Genomic DNA, 17,812 nt, shown 5'->3' on the forward strand with positions numbered 1-17,812 from the left:
ACAGGTTTTTCTGGGGGTTTTTTTGTCTTAAAAGTTGCTAAATATAGCAAGGAAGTTGCTAAGTTGGCAACAGTGGGGCAGTTTTGGCAACAGTCCCATATTCCTTAATTTTGGGATATCAGCTGATACTTTATTGTATCGTCATAAGAATTTTTATTTGCTGTTGTCCTGATTAAATTGAAATTAATTATGTTAAGAATCTTCTATTGAAAATTTTATTTTTATTATTTTTTCTACTTTGTTCCACGATCTTAAAGTAAGTAAATTTGAAAATAGAATTAATTGCACTTACTTTTGTAAGTCTCACTTCTTTAAGTAAAATCCTGATGAAGCCTATTTCATATAGGAATGTTTTTCAAGAGCAATATTCAAGCTTGTGCCTCTATAAATGCCATGCCATGCATTCACAGACATACAGTTATCTAAAAATGAAGGAATAAATAGTGTTTTGTCATTATTTGTATCATTATCACAATAGTACCACAAACTATCATTATGTAACTCTAAATCCATATCACCCACCCCCAGAGAGAGACTGACAGATCACCAGGTCAAATCTGCACATGCACAGTTTACACTAGTCATTTCACTGTTGCCAATTTAGTGACATTGTTTATATCTTTAGAGATTTTTCAGCCAAAAAAAGTTGGTAATGTCCAAATTTGAAATCAGCAGGCCAGGCTTTTTAATAAATATCGGTGATCAGTCAGAAACTGCAACTGGTGCACCTCTTCTTTTTAATAAATTTTGGATTTACTTTTATTGAAATTGCACCAGTTGCAAGATGCTCAACAGACGACTCATTCCCAGTAGTATAGAATCTGATTGGTCCAAACTAATCTTCATCTTCAATAGATTTTATTTGTTTGCAGTGGAATTAACAATTCTTCGTCGTAAGTTGCAGCGGACATCTTCATGTGTCCAAATACAGAACCATGCATATTTTGCTAATGCGCCTTCACTTCCTAAATATGAGTTCCAAGTACAAATCTCGAAAAGAAGCAGATTTAAAACGGGTTTCTTGCCGAACGGAGTTAACTTAATCGAGTAGTTGAAGTGGTCTGCCTTCGATTTGCTACTGATGAGCCGTGAAGCAGAAAAAATCCCGGGGTTAGACTTGAGGGCACGAGGTAAATCTGGGTTCGCAAAATGAAATTCTAGGTACACCACAAGTATGCCGACCTTTGGAGAGAAGCTTTGTGTTATCGTCTTGTGACTTCAGCATCTGCAGGGAGCCCTGAGCCTTGGGTTTAGTTCTGCTGCTTTACAGCAACACGTCTGGCTTATGACTGATTAGTTCCCTGGATGAATGGGTGGAAGGAAAAGCAGAGTGCTCTCTGGTTTTAGTGGCTTCTGGCTTTAGTTGGCGAAGTCCCTCTAGTCCTCCACATCATTGCTTTCCAAGTTGAGAGAAGTATAAATTCCTGTTAGTCTGGTCTTCTCGTCTTATCTTGACGGCAGAGTGACAACGAGGCTCCACTCAGCAGAGATCATTATCCAAACAATTTTAGGATCCCCCAGTGGATCCTCATTGGTGTCTCTTGGGTGTAATCTCTTTACATTATCAAACATTTTCTGAAGCGGCGTTTAAATCAACCAAACTCAAGTGGAAAAAGTTAAACTCCAGTCTTTTTCAAGCAAGACATAGCTCAGTTTCAGCTCGGCGATCAGATTCTGACTTTTCTTTTAAAAGATCACTCTAGTTTATTGGACACTGAAGTGAGGCTCGCTGAGTTTTATAGTGGCTAAGACAACTGCAGGGCCAATCCGGGACCCAAAGGGAGCGTTTTACCCTTTACTCTTGGTGGCTGTCAAATAAATGCCACAGAAGCCCAGAAGAGGCTTTGTTCTCTAATTATGGGCCCTTGAGTGATTCGGATGGTGCTCAGCTGCAGCTCGTGTTCATCATATTGCCTTCATATCCATTTGTGAGACAGCATCTCCTTGCTGCGATGGGTCCGCGCGCCCTGTCGGGGAGGTGACGCCTCCGGGGAAAACCGTGCAATATGAAAACCTTCTGAGATGCAGGAGACACACTCATGAGATCATTTCCAATTGCTTGAATTTAATGGAGCGTGAGTACATTATGGCAGCCATATCCAGAAAATAAAAACTGTCCCCAGACAGACAGTGAAGCGACCTCTCCTGTACAATCTTCATTTGCGCTGCTCTTTAATTGCCCCGCAAAGACATCGTGCAATATGTTTTCCTGCCTGGTCTGTTTAATCCACGCTGCGTTCTGGGAAGGTACCGCTAATTTAAACCGCAGTGGAGCTGAGAGGAGAGATTTACCGAGTTATACTTTGCGGGTAAAAGTATTAGATTAATTACGAGTGTTAAAGAAATAAGACGTTTATGTTGAAAATATATTTATTACGTTCTTTCACCAAGCTGGACTAATACGTGTTGTTTCAGTTTTGCATTGCTTTCTCGTGAATGCTTGATAACTGAATTCATCACCTTTGCATCTGAATTATGCCTTTAATGATTTTCTGGGCATGTTGACTTGGTTTACTGAAGTAATGTGGATGTTTCTAGGAGATCTGACACTTTTGACTACATTAGTAATTACAGTAGATCAGAATGAGTGTAAGAGCGGGGTTTCAGTGGCTAATCAGAGGGATCGACCTTCCTGCTAACTAAAGAGCAGCACTGTAAAATATTAAGAAAAACAAATACCTGGAGCAAACAGGTGTTTGTTGAAAATTTTTGAATGGAGAAGGAACAATTATGATTAAGTCTGTCTGAGTTGCAAATAAATTGTGTAATATTAGAGTAGTATCAATGTGCAAATACTGAGAGCACCTCTAAAAACACATGTCTGCTTTTATACCCTAATGTACACTAATATGAACAGTCAAGAAAATCAGTTTTTTTTGTTGTTGTTTTTTTTTTATCTCGGCCAATCAGCTCTAAGGAAAATGAGAAGCGCCTCTGATTTTGCTGCTTTGTAAATGCCACCCAATAGCGTGTCAGGTAGCATTGCTGCAAAATATTTCAGCTTTCCTAGATTAATTTTCTTTTGGGTATTTTAGATTTCATCTACGAAAAAATATGTAATTTTTCTGCAAATAGTTGGGAGTTGATTGCCACAGAAAAATCTACAAATGATTGAATTCGCAAACAGGCAGAGGTCCCCTGTAACTGCAATCAATGTGGCAATTTTCAGCAAGTATCAGTGAAGTTGTGCAGCCCAAAATTATATTTTCTGCTGCTACTAACTAGATGGTAGAACACAGTTTTTTGGTGTACTGTCTGTGATTTTGTCAGCCATGTTTAATATAACTAAGCTATATTTTAGGCTGACTACAGTATTTTTATTTCATCAAAGAAATCAGACCAATCCCAAAATGTCATAACCACTGATGGGGGGGGAAAAAAATCTCAGAAAATTTGTGAAAGGTGGTGTGTTACCAGAACACCAGAGTCACTCCTCTGACTCATATTAGAGCATCATGTTGAAGCTCCTGCAGAAACTCCTGCTGGGAGAAACGTATCTAAAGAAAAGAAAACAGCTTGGAGAAACTGCAGCATCATGAACATCAATAGCAAGTAAGTGCAACTCTGATAAAATGTAGTTATTTCACTGTGCTTTAAAGCAATAAAGTTTGAAAGCATATGCATGCCACTGATTTTATTCATTTTAAAGACTAAGACTCCAAATGGGCAAATGTTTAACTTAAATAATTTGTTCATTATAAGGGCAAGGGATGGGGGCTGGGGGAAATGGAGTGGTCACAGCTGCATCAATGATCCTTAGATTACAGAAAAGTAGATCTTCTCCAGCTCCTACACATTTGTTTGAGATGGCGTCTCATGAACATTTGCTAGGCAATCTAAATAATAGCAAACTAATAGTAATACACAGAAAACCTGAAGCCATTCTGGGATCATTTTCCTGTTTGTAACACGGGGCCATTACAATGCCAGAAGTAAGTTTGGAGAAACTGCAGCAGAAGAATCATTCTGTGATCCAGTTAGCCATCCTGTTGTTTCCTAAAGCTCCTTCATGTCCCCTGTAGAGCAGCAAGTGTAGCAGAACAGAGTTTCTGCCTCAGCTACAACAGTCCAACGCAACTTTCAGCACTCTCAAAATATAAAAAATAGGTGTTGTTTCCCTCTTAATGCTAAAATATGCACAACATGACCTTCTTATATCTGATTCAAAAAGGCCAGGTTGTGCAATGGACTGTTTGCCGACAGCGAGATAACGTCCGCCTGTATCTCTAAACTTTAAGCAACCTGGGATATCACATGAATATATCTGTTCTATCTATTTAAAACATCTGTTTTGCATGAGAATACTGTGTATTTTTTAATGCCTGAGTGTACAACAATGCTTAAACTTCAAGAGAAATATAGGCCAAAGCACGCATAGGAGAATGGAGTCTGGAGTGGTGGATGAATCAGTGGCTTCAGCTTGATATGACATCAGGAGCTGGACAGATACTGAAATTGGATCGGAACAGCCTTTACCACCTTCGTTTGTTGCAGTACAGAAAGCTTTACAGTATTTCTGTAATTCGACACGGTTGACCATGACATACTATTGGAGATCTGAGTAGGACTCTCTGGTCCAGTACTCAGTTGGTTCAAAACTTGCATAAAAAGAAAACGGAAATTTCTTTGTTTTTATTGGCAACTTCTCACCGGAGCAAACGGATATGGGGTACCTCGAGGTTCAATCCCCACTTATTCAATATCTACATGCTCCCACTATTTCAGGTTATATAGCAAGAAAGTAGTCATCACCATAACTACTTGGTTGACACACAGCTCTACCGGGTGACTCTGAATTAATCCATGAACTGAATGCTGAGAACAAACAAATGCAAACAAAAACAAAACTGAAGTTATTATCTTTGGACCTACAGAGGAACAATCTACGATCGGCACACAGCTTCAGTTTTTACATCTATAAACTAGGATCAGGCCCAAAATCTGGGCATGCAAAACATATAAGAGCATATCTTTTCATGATGTAAAGCATTTTGTACTGCCTGTTGCTGAAATGTGTTGTACAGTTAAACTTGACTTGATTCACACTCAGACTTGGAGCTGCAAGTTAAAAGTAGCTGCTCTACGGAGCCTAACAGGATTTGTTTTGGCACCTTAACAAGTTACGGTCAAATTGGCACTCTGAGACAATCCATTCAGACACATACAAATCCTCATAAGCACTCCAGTAGTAATCATCACAGCCACGACAGAGCATTCCAAGATTCGAACGATTGATTATAATGAAGCTTTGCTGTAAACATGGAGAGCCACTTAATGTTCAATTTCCGTCTTTTTGGCTTTCCTGCACAAACAAACCCAGTTCAGGTGATGAAATGTAGCATTTGGGGAGTCGAGAAACTGATTGGATACTTTATGCTCAGGTGACTAATCGGATAGCTGTCTGCCCTTATATTTAAGTCCTTAATCACAGCTAATTCAAATAAATGTGTTTTTAGTAGGCTTCTGCAGAACCTGATAACAGGCAGGTTCATTTATTGGAATTAGGTGCGGTGAAGCGGAGAGGCGACTTTGTGCAGAGCAGAGGAGTAATACCATCTAAACTCAGCTAAGTTTACTCATGTCAGTTTGTTGGGTAAATGGTTTGTATCACATGTTTGACCAGTTTTGATGCTTTGGAGCGGAGTTCATTTTGACAGCAAAGCAGAGATAATTGGTTTCTGGTAGCCATTTTTATACTTGCTCATGTGTAGCATATCTACTCAGCTGCAAGCTGCGTGCCTCCTCTACCTACCACTTGTAATCAGTGTAACTCATGGGGGATGATTGAAGATGTTCCAGATTTGAAGTGAGTGAAAACCATGGTGAGATGGGAAGCTGTGTGAAACTTTCAGAAAGAAGATTATCTGGTAAAAGGCTTTAATGACGTTCAGATCCGGCATTTGAGGAAAAGAACCTCATGAGTCATGGTTTGAGAAGGATTGGCTGCAGTAGGACCTGACCAGTTCACCATCTTAAAATCAACCATAAAGCCTACCTATTAAAGGGTGCTTTTTTGTAAAGTATGACATTGTTAAAGAAAATAAAACCAGAAACAGAACTGGATACCCTAATATAACCTGAAATCCATTAAAAAATAGCTAAAATGAAGAAATGGAAAATACTGGGAAGACAGAAATCTGAGGAACACATGGCTGAAACTTGGCGTTTACAGAGAAGGTTTATCTAACTTCTTCCTTTACCATATGTACAAAGACAATTTAGTCTGGTAAGCACCATTGTTTAATTAAACTAGAAAATAAAGATAAAGTGGCTCATGCTGAATATAAGTTTTAATACTGCTGGAGTACAGGCTTATCAAGGATTTTATAAAGTTACATTAAAAGTTTTAAAATGGGGAAAAAATCATTCTATTCATAGTCATTTTACTGAGAAGCTATAGAAAGTGAGAAAATTATTTTCTACCTTTGTGTGACAGTCATGTAGCGCTTTTTCTGACATATTGTTCGCAACTGCCAATCAGCCCATAAGAAGGCTGCAACACTTTTCCCTCACTAAGAGAAAATTGACTGTTTTGAAATATTTCTATGCGAGAAAGACACTGATCGTCATGCTGTAGACTCTAATGCAGTACTTCCCGTCACTATTGTAATTAGTTCCAGTTCTTTGGCTTCTGGAACAGATGGCCTGACTAATTCGTCAGATAATATAAGGTAGCTTATGAATTGGTAGTATAATGTTCTATTCAAAACACTTCTACAAAATTTAGTGAATCTTTATTCCAAATTTTGTCTGAAGTCTGTGAATCAGAAGCTAAATAAAAGTGAATTTCTTTTATGGGCATGTAAAAGCGAAAGTGTTTTGTGCTGTTGGATTGCATGTCACATCTTGTTTTATTGTGATATTTTTACTTGGTATAACATTAGAATATCCTAAAATTGTTGGTTGCAAATAAAGAATAACTTTACTTTGAAGCAACTCTAAAAGTGTGATGTTTAACTGATTAGTTTATTTCCTGGCCAACCACTGCAGAAATTATGTAAACTCCAAATTTTTCCTGTTTATTTTGTAACGGGAAACGAATGTTTAGGGCACAATTTCAACATTTATCCCTCACACACACGTATGAGTTTTATTTTGAATGCATTTCTTTATAGTACAGCCTTCACCTGTTGAGTGCTAGCGTGTTACCACCATGTACTCAGATGATTGAAGGCCTATCGCAGAACGCTATTATTACCTCAGCTGAGTGGAGAATGTTATCAACCTACCTCCACTGATCCTGCTGCTCACACAGACCTGCTCATATACCACCAACAGCGCTTGCTCTTTAAAATGCTTCCTCCTTCCTGTCCTCCCACTGCTAGCAGTAGGGCCTGTTTTGTGTTTTTACCATCCTCTTAGATAGCTGAAGCTCCTCAAATGCGTCAGCGGCGTTGCTGATTCTATATTCTGCTTTTTGTTTTGATTAGCACACTTCTAGTTTTTTTTTTTTTTTTTTTTTTGGCAATCTCCGTCTGTTTTGGATGTGCAGAGATCTTGTGAACTTTTGATCCGTTGGCCAACCCCGGTCCCGTCCTCGCTGGTGGAAATATCAAAGTGCCAGCTGAGTGAAAAGCAAATTTCAAGAATCTGAAGGAGGAAATAAAAGATTTTCAGTGGAACACTGTTTAAATTTTAATCATAGGCCCGTCTCGTTGAGAGCTTCAAGCTTACTGGCAGGGTTGATAATTTCTTTTTGATGAGAGACGTAGATCTTAGGGCTGAACTTTATCCGCAAAAACAATGGATATTTGACATTTTCTAAAGAGGTTCTCGGATATAGTTTTCCTGTTCTGTGAAGCCCTACAGTATAAACTGCACTCAAACTTTCACAGATTGCTGATGGAGAATTTCATGCAATGCTTTGGCATTGCATGAAATGCCAAAGCACTTAGCTTTGGCATTTGCACTTAGTCATCACCAACACCTTTAGATTTACTATTTTCTGGCACTTCATCGTTTTACTTGCCATACCTTCTCTTTGAATCATCATTTGCTAAGTTATCAAAAAGCTTAATATTTTGCAGCATATTTTGCTCTAAGCTAAACTTTACAGGATTTGGTGACTCTACTGCAAAAATAACAGTTAATCAGCTGCTTTAGTTTTCCGAAGCAAATTACTTTCTAAGAGTGCGTCGTCGCTGCATAAGCGCACTGCTGAGATTGTTTGGTAGCGTTTTGTCGTTTTTCAGAAGATAAATAAGGAGGCACAAAGCTAACATTTCCAAGCTGGGGATTGTTTCCATAGTAATTATGCTATTTAAGTGAAATTGTGGAAATTGAGCACATCATAGGATAACAGTTTTAACAGCGATGTTTAGGTAGATCAGGACTTAACAACTTTAAGTCTAAGCAAAAAGTGGAAAGGCTGTTTTTGCCTTCCAAAAGTGATTTTCTTAAAAGCCTGAACTGAACTATTTTTTTCATGGTGTCCTTGGAAAGGCAGTTTCTAGGTGGTAGGCAGTGCAGATAAGATAGACAGGTGTAGGCTTAGACACCAGCTCATGTGCTTTTGTGTCCCGCTGCATGAGTGCACAAGAAGAGCATAAGATGAGAGCTCTGGCTGCGGGTTATTTATCTTCCAAGATGCTGGCAGGGCAGAGCTGTCAGCGGCTTTATAACGTGCGTGCGTGCGTGCGCGCGTGCGCGCGTGTGTGTGTGTGTGTGTGTGTGTGTGTGTGTGTGTGTGTGTGTGTGTGTGTGTGTGTGTGTGTGTGTGTGTGTGTGTGTGTGTGTGTGTGTGTGTGTGTGTGAGTCAGTCAGTCAGAGGAAGCACAGACAGTTTTGCTAATATGTTTATTGATCCAGTAATCTGACACTACTCATCTTGTTAGCACATCCACCTACCCACCTACTCATGTCCAGCCCTGGCCTGAGTACTTATGCTGTCGAAGTCCAAACTTTAGAGGAATACTACACTGTTCTTAAAGTTTTAATTTCATGCCTGAGATGATCCTGCATTTCACTTCACCTCGGGTGCAAAGCTGGGGAGGGCGTTCCGTCAAACTGGAACCGATGCAAAAGCTGCTTGCTCAGCTGTGCTTCTCTCTTGTTTAAATGAGTGGCACCGACTGATGGTTATACGTGCTGCTGAAAACAGAGCGCAAGTCAATCTGTATCTGTAAAGATCACAGGAATACCATTGTAAAAGGCTTTTACAAACATCCCAAAAAAAAAACCCAACATCCTTTGTACTTATAGAGTATAAGTCAGTGTGTACATTGCTTCAACTCAAACATTGCTGGATCTCCTTTTCATTTCATTTCATTTCATTTCATTTCATCATTCAGTTTTCTTTATTGGGAACCTGTCGGCATCCTACATTTAGACTTGGCAGTGTGCGCCCACTGTAGCCTGTAAAGAACCTTCTAGTGTCGCCCACTAGGGGAAGATTTGTTGTCCACATACGGCTTCAGTTTGTCTTAAAAAATACTCTGCTGACAGTGCGACATTTTTAAGTCTCATTCTTTTGTCTTGGTCATTTGTAACTTTTTCTTTGCAAACGGAGCCGTTAGCCATCGGATGCAATTGAACAAATGTCCAGAAAATCCTACTAGTACTGTTGCACTTTGGCTGGACAGTGGCGCAGTTGGTAGCGCTGTTGCCTTGCAGCAAGAAGGTTCTGGGTTCGATTCCCGGCCCCGGTCTTTCTGCATGGAGTTTGCGTGTTCTCCCTGTGCATGCATGGGTTTTCTCCGGGTACTCCGGTTTCCTCCCACAGTCCAAAAACATGACTGTCAGGTTAATTGGCCTCTCCAAATTGCTCCTAGGTGTGAATATGTGTGCATGGTTGTTTGTCCTGTGTGTCTCTGTGTTGCCCTGCGACAGACTGGTGACCTGTCCAGGGTGACCCCGCCTCTCGTCCGGAACGTCAGCTGGAGATAGGTACAAGCACCTCCCGACCCCACTGAGGGACAAGGGTGTAAAGAAAATGGATGGATGGACTGTTGAACTTTATTTAAATATCACTGGATTCTATTTAATTGATTAGTCGTGTTGCCAAGAAGACTGAATGCTGGAATCAAAAATTGAATTAAAAGGTTTTTGTTTAAGGATGCAGCCAGTTTATTCAACGCAACTCAAAAATTCTACATTTGTCCCAGAGGGAAATTAAATATTGTCACAACCGACACCATCCAGGTATCTGAAGAGAGTCGTGGTGGGCAGTGATGCTGTGGGCAGGGGGGATCTTTCATAGCAGTCAGTCGCAACAGATGTGAAAAACACCTCTGACTGAAGACTCTTACTGTGTGACAGCATCATGACTGTCGCAACATGCTATCAGCTCAGTTTACAGACAGCTAGCTCAGTGACATCATCACATGTTGGCATGAACTGCTAATCCACCTCATTTTCTTTTGATTCTCCTCTTTAAATTACCATCTTGATGATAGAAAAACAAAACGAGAGACGTTGCAGTCAAATATGTGATCCTTTCTGATTATGATCAGTGGAAAGGATGATTTGAACTTCATCCTTCTTTCACTTTTTTGTCCTTTGGCATCAACTCTGCTGGGATTTGGAGTCATAGTTCATATGTTATTTGAGTGTTTGACATGCTAATCAGCTTGTTGCTGCTGTTACATGTTGCCTGAAAAAAAAAAGAAAAAAAAAAGGTGAGTAATAATTCTTCCAGCTGAACAGTGTCCAAAACCAGAGGGAATAATTGTCCAAAGAATTGGTGCCTTCACCAAAAGTAATGAATAAATGTTGGAAATGACTTGCTGTGTTTCTGGTGGCATTTGTCTTGTCATGGTCAAAATTTCCCTGGGCTGAAAATTGCGTAATTTTCACAGGGCCGTGTACACTTCTGAGACGCACAGTAGAAAAACCATTTCCTTACTCTGTGATACCTGCAGATTCGAAATACAAAAGTGTGAAAATCAAACATTTACACAGAAATGCTTTTTTTTTCTACCTCATGATGCGCAAAAACCTAATAGTTGCTGCTTTAGTGTTTTTTTTTTTTTGTTGTTGTTGTTTTTTTTTTTTAAGGAACCAGTTAAGAATGAGCTCCAGCCCTGATCTGAGTATGGGGACAGTTTTTCGTGCAACCTTCCTTCCGTAGTGAGTTCCTGTGTTTTGTGTCGAGTCGATAACTCACTATTCGGGATCTGAAAGGGGAGACCTGAAGAATAGCATCCTGGCTGCACATGCAGGCGCTTCAACCACACTAAACAGAATGGGCCAAATCCACCCACCGCTCCTCAATACATCATTTCCCATTGCTATGGCAACTGCTGACAGCCAGCCGTCACCGTTGTCATGGAAACAGCTTGACAGGCTCGTAAGGAAAAACAGGGAGAAGGTAGGATGGAAAGAGGGAGGAATAATGGGAAACAAGGAGGGGAAAGACCACGGCTGTGGATTAAACATCCGGTTATTTTGAGAATAGTTTATATGCACGTCGTTTAAGATGAAAGCAGCGTTACGTTTTCGGTTTGCGTTCAGAGGCGGTGTTGACGAATTCAAATTCAAATCCCAACAAAAATGATTAGGAGTCGTCGTTTCCTGACTGAAAGCTGTCCTCTTCTCCTTCCTCCCTAACTTGGCTTTTCTTCCCATCTTCATCCCCTCCGCCACTCCGGCCGTCCTCTTCACTGAAAAGCTTTTAGATGATTAAAACTTGGGAGATTGCTCTTTTTATTGTTGGGTGGGCCACTGAAACACGTCATACTAATTTTCATTTCACAGTGACTGTGTCTTTTGGAGTGCAGAAGAACGTTATGCAGGGTTACGACACGATCTGGAAACATCTGAAATTGGTCGTTTTCAGCTCTGGATTAGTGTGGTGTCAATCTTATTATTTTTTTTAACGGATAAAAATACAAACATAAAGATGTCTGCATAGTAAATATAAAAAGGTGAACATCCATCAATGAATCTTTCATGTCTTATCGATCCATCAGTCTAGCCGTCCTTGCTGTTCATCAGTCTTTTCTCCTTCCATCCATCCTTTGGTTCCGACAACCAACAGCTCATCTGTCCAGTGTCCAGTCGAGCTATTTATCAGTTTATCCGTCTGTTTGTCCATCTGTGCATTAACTCATTTATTGATGTTTGTTCTGTCGCCTCTTTAGTTCGGCAATTGTTTTGGTTATTCATCCATCGATTAGTTTATCCATCCGTTTGTTTTTTTTCCATTCTTTCTTCAGTCAATGCATCCATTCTTCCCTATCGTCATTTCAGCCATCGGGACATTTCCGTCCTTCCCTACGTCCTTCGGTGAAATATTTTAAGTTTTCTGCTCCATCTTCTTTAAACCAGTTGCAGAAACGCATAAAGCTGAAGTTGCTGTTTTCATCGGTCTGTAAATGTTTTAACTGAGGAATCTTTAATTTATTTATGATGGTGTTAACTTTTTCTGGTTTCCTCTGAAAGTTCTGCAAACTGTGTGCTGCTGCCCGTCAAGCCTGGATTTTCTCGTAAAAGAGATTTTTAGTCTCAATTGGATTTTCCCGTTGAAATTAAAGTTAATAATAATAATAGTTACAACAATAATAGTCAATCAGTACATATATCTCTTCATGCATGTGTCGTTCTCTCTTTTTTGTTTTTGCGAAGTATGTAGTTAAAGTCTGACTTCTGTAGAAATATCCACCATAAAGCTCTGAATGTTTTGAAAACAAAAATGTTTTTAAAATACATTATTACATTAAGGTTGCTGAATTATTTTCTTTTAGAGCATTCTGTGTCTGTGTTCTCCTTTTGAATAATAGAAGTGAAAACCAAACCAAAGTTTTCCGTACTTTCAGTGTGTCGGGCTGAATACTCACCTGTCACATCCCTCAGGATTTTAACACACACATCTCTTACGTAAGATGTGCTATTTAGAGAAATATTCATTTCAGGCAATTGTGTAAACGGCCTAATCTGATCTTCTGGCGATATTGGCGCTGGCAGAATTTATGTGCTTATGTAAACACAGAGGCAGTAAAAGCTGCTTTTACTTTTTTCTTTTTTTTTGCTCACAGCATGGCTTCTGCCCAATTTCCTCTGAAAGCTTTAATTTAGGAATAAAAAAAAATGCATCTTTTTCTTTTCTGCCATCTTTCATGTTCGGTAATACCTGCCGGTAGCTTTAAATGACAAACATCTAGGCTTCCTTAATATAAACCAGTTGTGATTTTTATTAAGTGGCAGCAGGCTCGATCACGCACACATATGTAGCGGTTCATACAGGGTTGCCAGATTGAAGAGGCAGAGCTGAAATTACTCAGTCTGACCCTGGCAACCCCAGCATTGTGATGCAACTCAGGGTTCATGCTTTAAGACGGACTAAAGTGCAGTTTTTTTTCTTTCAATTTACTTCTGTTTATGTATTTTTTTCAAGCTATTTGAAATAAGTGCTTAGGCACAGGCATAGTGAGAGAGACTGCAGCAGAGATGAGGATGGTGAGTAAGCGCTTGCTGTGTCCTGCTCCCAAATGCCGCTGTCACATCCTGTAAATACGTCTCCGCCATCTGTCCCTGCAGCAATGCCTCACTCCTGCTGGCTGCCGCTGCTTCTCGGATGAACTCCTGAGCTGGCAGCAGAGATCGCTGAACATGATTTATTTTCTAGTGTTTTTCTCTGAAGCTCGTTGGGCATTAAGAGTTGACCAGTGTTGGAAACGTGCCGGCAAATCTCAGCAAATTGGAATGTGATGTAACAGCTTTTTTTTTTTTACTTCCCCCCAAACTGTTCCAAGTCAAAATATGAAACTCATAAATACTATAGATTTATTACATAGTCATGTTTTTTTTTATTGCATGTTTCTGTTAATTTTGCTGTGTAAGTTGAAAGCTAATGAAAGCCTTCAGTAACATTCAAATCTGATGATTTGAATGTTACATAAGACCAGTAAGAGGATTTTTAATTCAGAAATGTTACATTACAGCTGGCCATTAGCAGCTCATGCACAAGGAGAGCAGCCATACAAGACTGCTGCTAAGGCAGGATTTGCAGTATCGAACATATGCATGGAAAGTTAAGTGGAAGGAAAATGTGTATTTTAAAAAGGCGCAAAGCCAAAAGGGATAACTGTAATATTGAGGGGATTGGGAGTCAAAGAGCATTGAAAGATTTAGGAGAGATTCACAGTGGCACTCCTGAACCAGTGGCAATGTCAGAATTTCGCACATGATCTGAGAAGACACTGAATTGGACTGTTGCTGCAAAATCCTTTTTATACATATATTATACCAAATTTAGCATTTTATTTGGAAACTGAAGCACATCTTTAATTCAATTGGATTAGGAAGGAGAGACACAGAATCCTAACGGCTCGAGGTCCAGGGTGAGGTTTTTGTTGCTAGAGATGATTGGGTTGATCCGCTGTTTTATCATTTCCAAAGTTGGCACAGAGGGCTACAAATAAATTTTTGCTCTGACAGAGATGCCAAGTTACAGAACATGGAACCTGCTCACACCTCCAAAACGACTGATACTGGATTCAATAACCAGGGTATATCGATCCGCTTGATGGTCGACTGATTTCTCAGATGTAAACCAAATAGAAAAGCTGTACATGAAAGATGGAAGTTGAGGGATACCATAGACAATTTTTTGTCAAAAATTATATTTTAGTTGTTTTTTTTTTAACTGCAAGTCATTGAAATGTATAAAATGTGTTTTTGAACCGAATGGCTTAAATTAACCAACTATCCAGTAGTGTTATTTCTAAGACGCTCCAATAAAACTGAAAGATGTTTCACTCCTGCGGTTTTTATCTCATCACCCCAAGTTTCTTCCTTTTAATTTGAGTGCAGAAAACTGTGGAATTATGACCCTGATTAAGTATCTGTGGGACATAAACCTTTGAACTTTTCTGAAGGCATGCACCTGAGTCCAGTGTGTTATTTACTCCAAACTCGGCCGCTTCCGTTCACGCCTTCACAGATTGTGTTTGACTGATGTTGTGATCTTTGCAACTGTGTTTTCATGGTCCCAACTTGTTCCTTTCTGGAGGCAGCTGTGGAACAAACACAAGCAGGGGGGGTGGATGATGCGACTGCACTGAGATTTAGTCGGGCTTATGCTTCTTTAAATCTAAAACGTAAACGGCAAACAAGCTAGGACGTTGTGCTAGCTTTGTGATATCTAAATTTGAATAAATGTGTCGTCTTGTTGCGGCTCCATACAGAGTTGTTTTGCCGCGCTCAGTGTGAGTAGATCAACAAACATGTTAATTCAGATTTTACACGCTGTATTATCTCCACCAAGGAGTGCATATGCCGCACTCCGTTTATTTAATCATCAGCGGGAAAGCGCTAAAAGTAGAGACGCGTTCACGTGTGCCCGTAGATTTGTCTGGCTGAGCATTTTCAAGCGTGTTTGTGCTTCACGTCAGTCTTGATTCAGATCCGTATAAAATCTACCAAGAAGTTGTTCTGTCATTATTTGAGGAAGAAAGTTTGAATTAGTTTGGTCACAGCTGATCTGGGTATTTTACGACACTGCGGTTTCTATGTTCCTAATAACTCAGACTGGGTTGTTTCTGTGTTTGCTCATAATGGCATGCCACACTGATGGGAATCTATTATTTCTTTGCAGCAAATGTAAAATAAAACGACACAAAACAGCCTCCATTAGAGTCATCTGTATGAAAGTCAGTGAAAGCCTTTATATCTTTGCAACATTGAAAGTATGTGATTTTGGGTTAAAATACTTAACATTCCAAGTAATTCAATAATAGTCATCCATATTAAGCAAATCTCTTGATATTTTCCTGTTTTAATTGCAGAGTCATTGTAAACGGGAACTAAAAGTTCAAACATCCTCATATCAACTTAAAAGTAAAATATAAAATCAAAAAATTCTTCAGTTTTCTTTTCTAGGTGTAATTAACTCTGAAAATAATCTGGGTACATGTGATTTTGTAAAAAGGAGTTATTGCATAACAAGATGCATTTATCTTTTTCTTGTGTCTGATTATAGTACTATAGTATAAAAGCTGAATTTTTAGATAAGCTTTAACATATCACCAGGTGATTGATGTTTAATAGATTTTTTCTTAGTGGTAAGATTGTAAAATTGGTAAATATCCAACCCTAAAACACTTTTTTAAGGGGAAAAGGCCCTGTTGAAGCTTAAGGAAATCTTTTCCTCATAACGTCACTAGGCATAAAGCAGTTGGCTGATTTGCTGCCCAAATACTGCACTATGTATGAAAGAGCTTTACGTTCAAGCTTCTACATGGATCTCCCATAAACTGATTCTGTTTCTTTTATTGATTTAATATTTCCCACTACCTGCTGCGTGTTTCAGATTTAAACCAAGTCCTGTTCACAGTCGGATTTTTAGTTCATCCCGTTCTGCAAAAAGCTGAGACTTGGTGGCTGTTTGACTGGAACCTTCCCACCGCTGTAGGTTTTCCCTTCAGGCTGGGTGTTGCTCCTGCTCTGAGGAAGACTGGCCTTTAAAGGAGCAAATGAAGGAAATGCAGCACATGGAGCTGAAAGTATTTCATCCGTCTTATCTTAATGTATTGAGAGGTCCGGCTTTTCATTTACTTTTATAGGAAATTATTCTCAGACTTACGGGCTGTAGATAGGGTTGGGATAAAGACCTGTTCGCTCTTGCAGAAGCTCACTGACTCTAAATTAGCATTTTATCAGCACACTCTGTTGAACAAACCTATTGGCTGACATTTATTCTCCATTTTCTGTTGTTTTCCTGCACTCTCTTACTCCGCCTGTCCTCTCTGTCTCTGTCACTCCAGTCCACTCCTCTCCACCTGGCAGCAGGATACAACAGGGTGAGGATAGTTCAGTTGTTACTGCAGCATGGAGCCGACGTCCACGCCAAGGACAAGGGGTACGTATGACAAAAGCTGTTTAAATCCAGTTGAGGGTAAAGACGGAAAACATCCCTAGAGATGCTCCCAGCAGTTGTGCAAAAAAGACATTTTTATCTTTGGATGTTTTCAAGAATCAAAACATCTGATGTGAGAATAAATTTGTTTTTCAAAGCAGCATTTAATGCGCATGAACTTTAAAGTAACGCCTGTTACTTTACACCAGGTAACCTCTAAAGTTTCTCTAATATCTGAAGAGTTCAAGATTTTTTATTTCCTTAGCCATCATTCTACCTCACATAAACTATACTGCCCTAAGTATTAGGTTCAATCGTAAGAAATTACTACCCTACTAAATATACCACCAAACAACCGTTAGTGGTGATATAACAAAGTGGAAGTCATTGAGAACAACAGAAGGTCAGACACAAAGTGCCGGGCCATGACGGAGTGAGGTCTGCACGTTGGGGGGCTGCAAACCTCCAAACTTCATGTGGCCTTCCTGTTATGTTAACTGTAGTGAGCTTTATAGGATTGGTTTTCATGGCATCTAAGCATTACATCAGCTGGTACAAAGCAAAGTGTCGAATGCAGTGGTGTAAAGCACACCCCCGATGAACTCAAGAGCATTAGAGACGTGTTCTCAGGTGTAATGAGTCATGCTTTCTGACGTTTTAATGAACAAGTCTGGGTTTGGCAGTTACTAGGACTACTGCACTTGTCCTGACTGTAATATGTTTAGTTGTGTTGCTTGGTGTGGATGGGGATTATGGTTTGGCTCTGAACTTAGAAAGGAACTCTTAATGCTTCAGCAAATGGACAAGTTCATTCTCCCAACTTTGTGGGGACAGTTTGGGGATGGTCACTTCCTGTCCAACCGACTGAAACAACAGCACAATGCAGGACAGCAAAGTAGTTTAGTGTAGAAAACTCTTCACTTTAGAGCGTCAAGCCAGACCTTCTCATCCAGCAGCAGTGTCTGACCTCACAAATACTGTTACGGCAGAATGGGTCAGAATTACACATGAACATAT

The 17,812-nt window shown here is 39.7% G+C and overlaps 1 protein-coding gene across 1 annotated transcript in view; it reads left to right on the forward strand.

Annotated features, from left to right (window-relative positions):
* Positions 1 to 17,812, forward strand: part of tnksa (tankyrase, TRF1-interacting ankyrin-related ADP-ribose polymerase a) — a 77,373-nt gene that overhangs the window by 36,584 nt on the left and 22,977 nt on the right. Inside the window, exon 7 of the mRNA XM_008423895.3 lies at positions 16,704 to 16,798. Coding sequence (XP_008422117.2) covers positions 16,704 to 16,798 — 95 coding nt within the window. The remainder of the gene's footprint in view (positions 1 to 16,703; positions 16,799 to 17,812) is intronic.

This window comes from Poecilia reticulata, chromosome 12, assembly GCF_904066995.2.
Source record: "Poecilia reticulata chromosome 12, P_reticulata-male-v2, whole genome shotgun sequence".
Taxonomy (NCBI): Eukaryota; Metazoa; Chordata; class Actinopteri; order Cyprinodontiformes; family Poeciliidae; genus Poecilia; species Poecilia reticulata.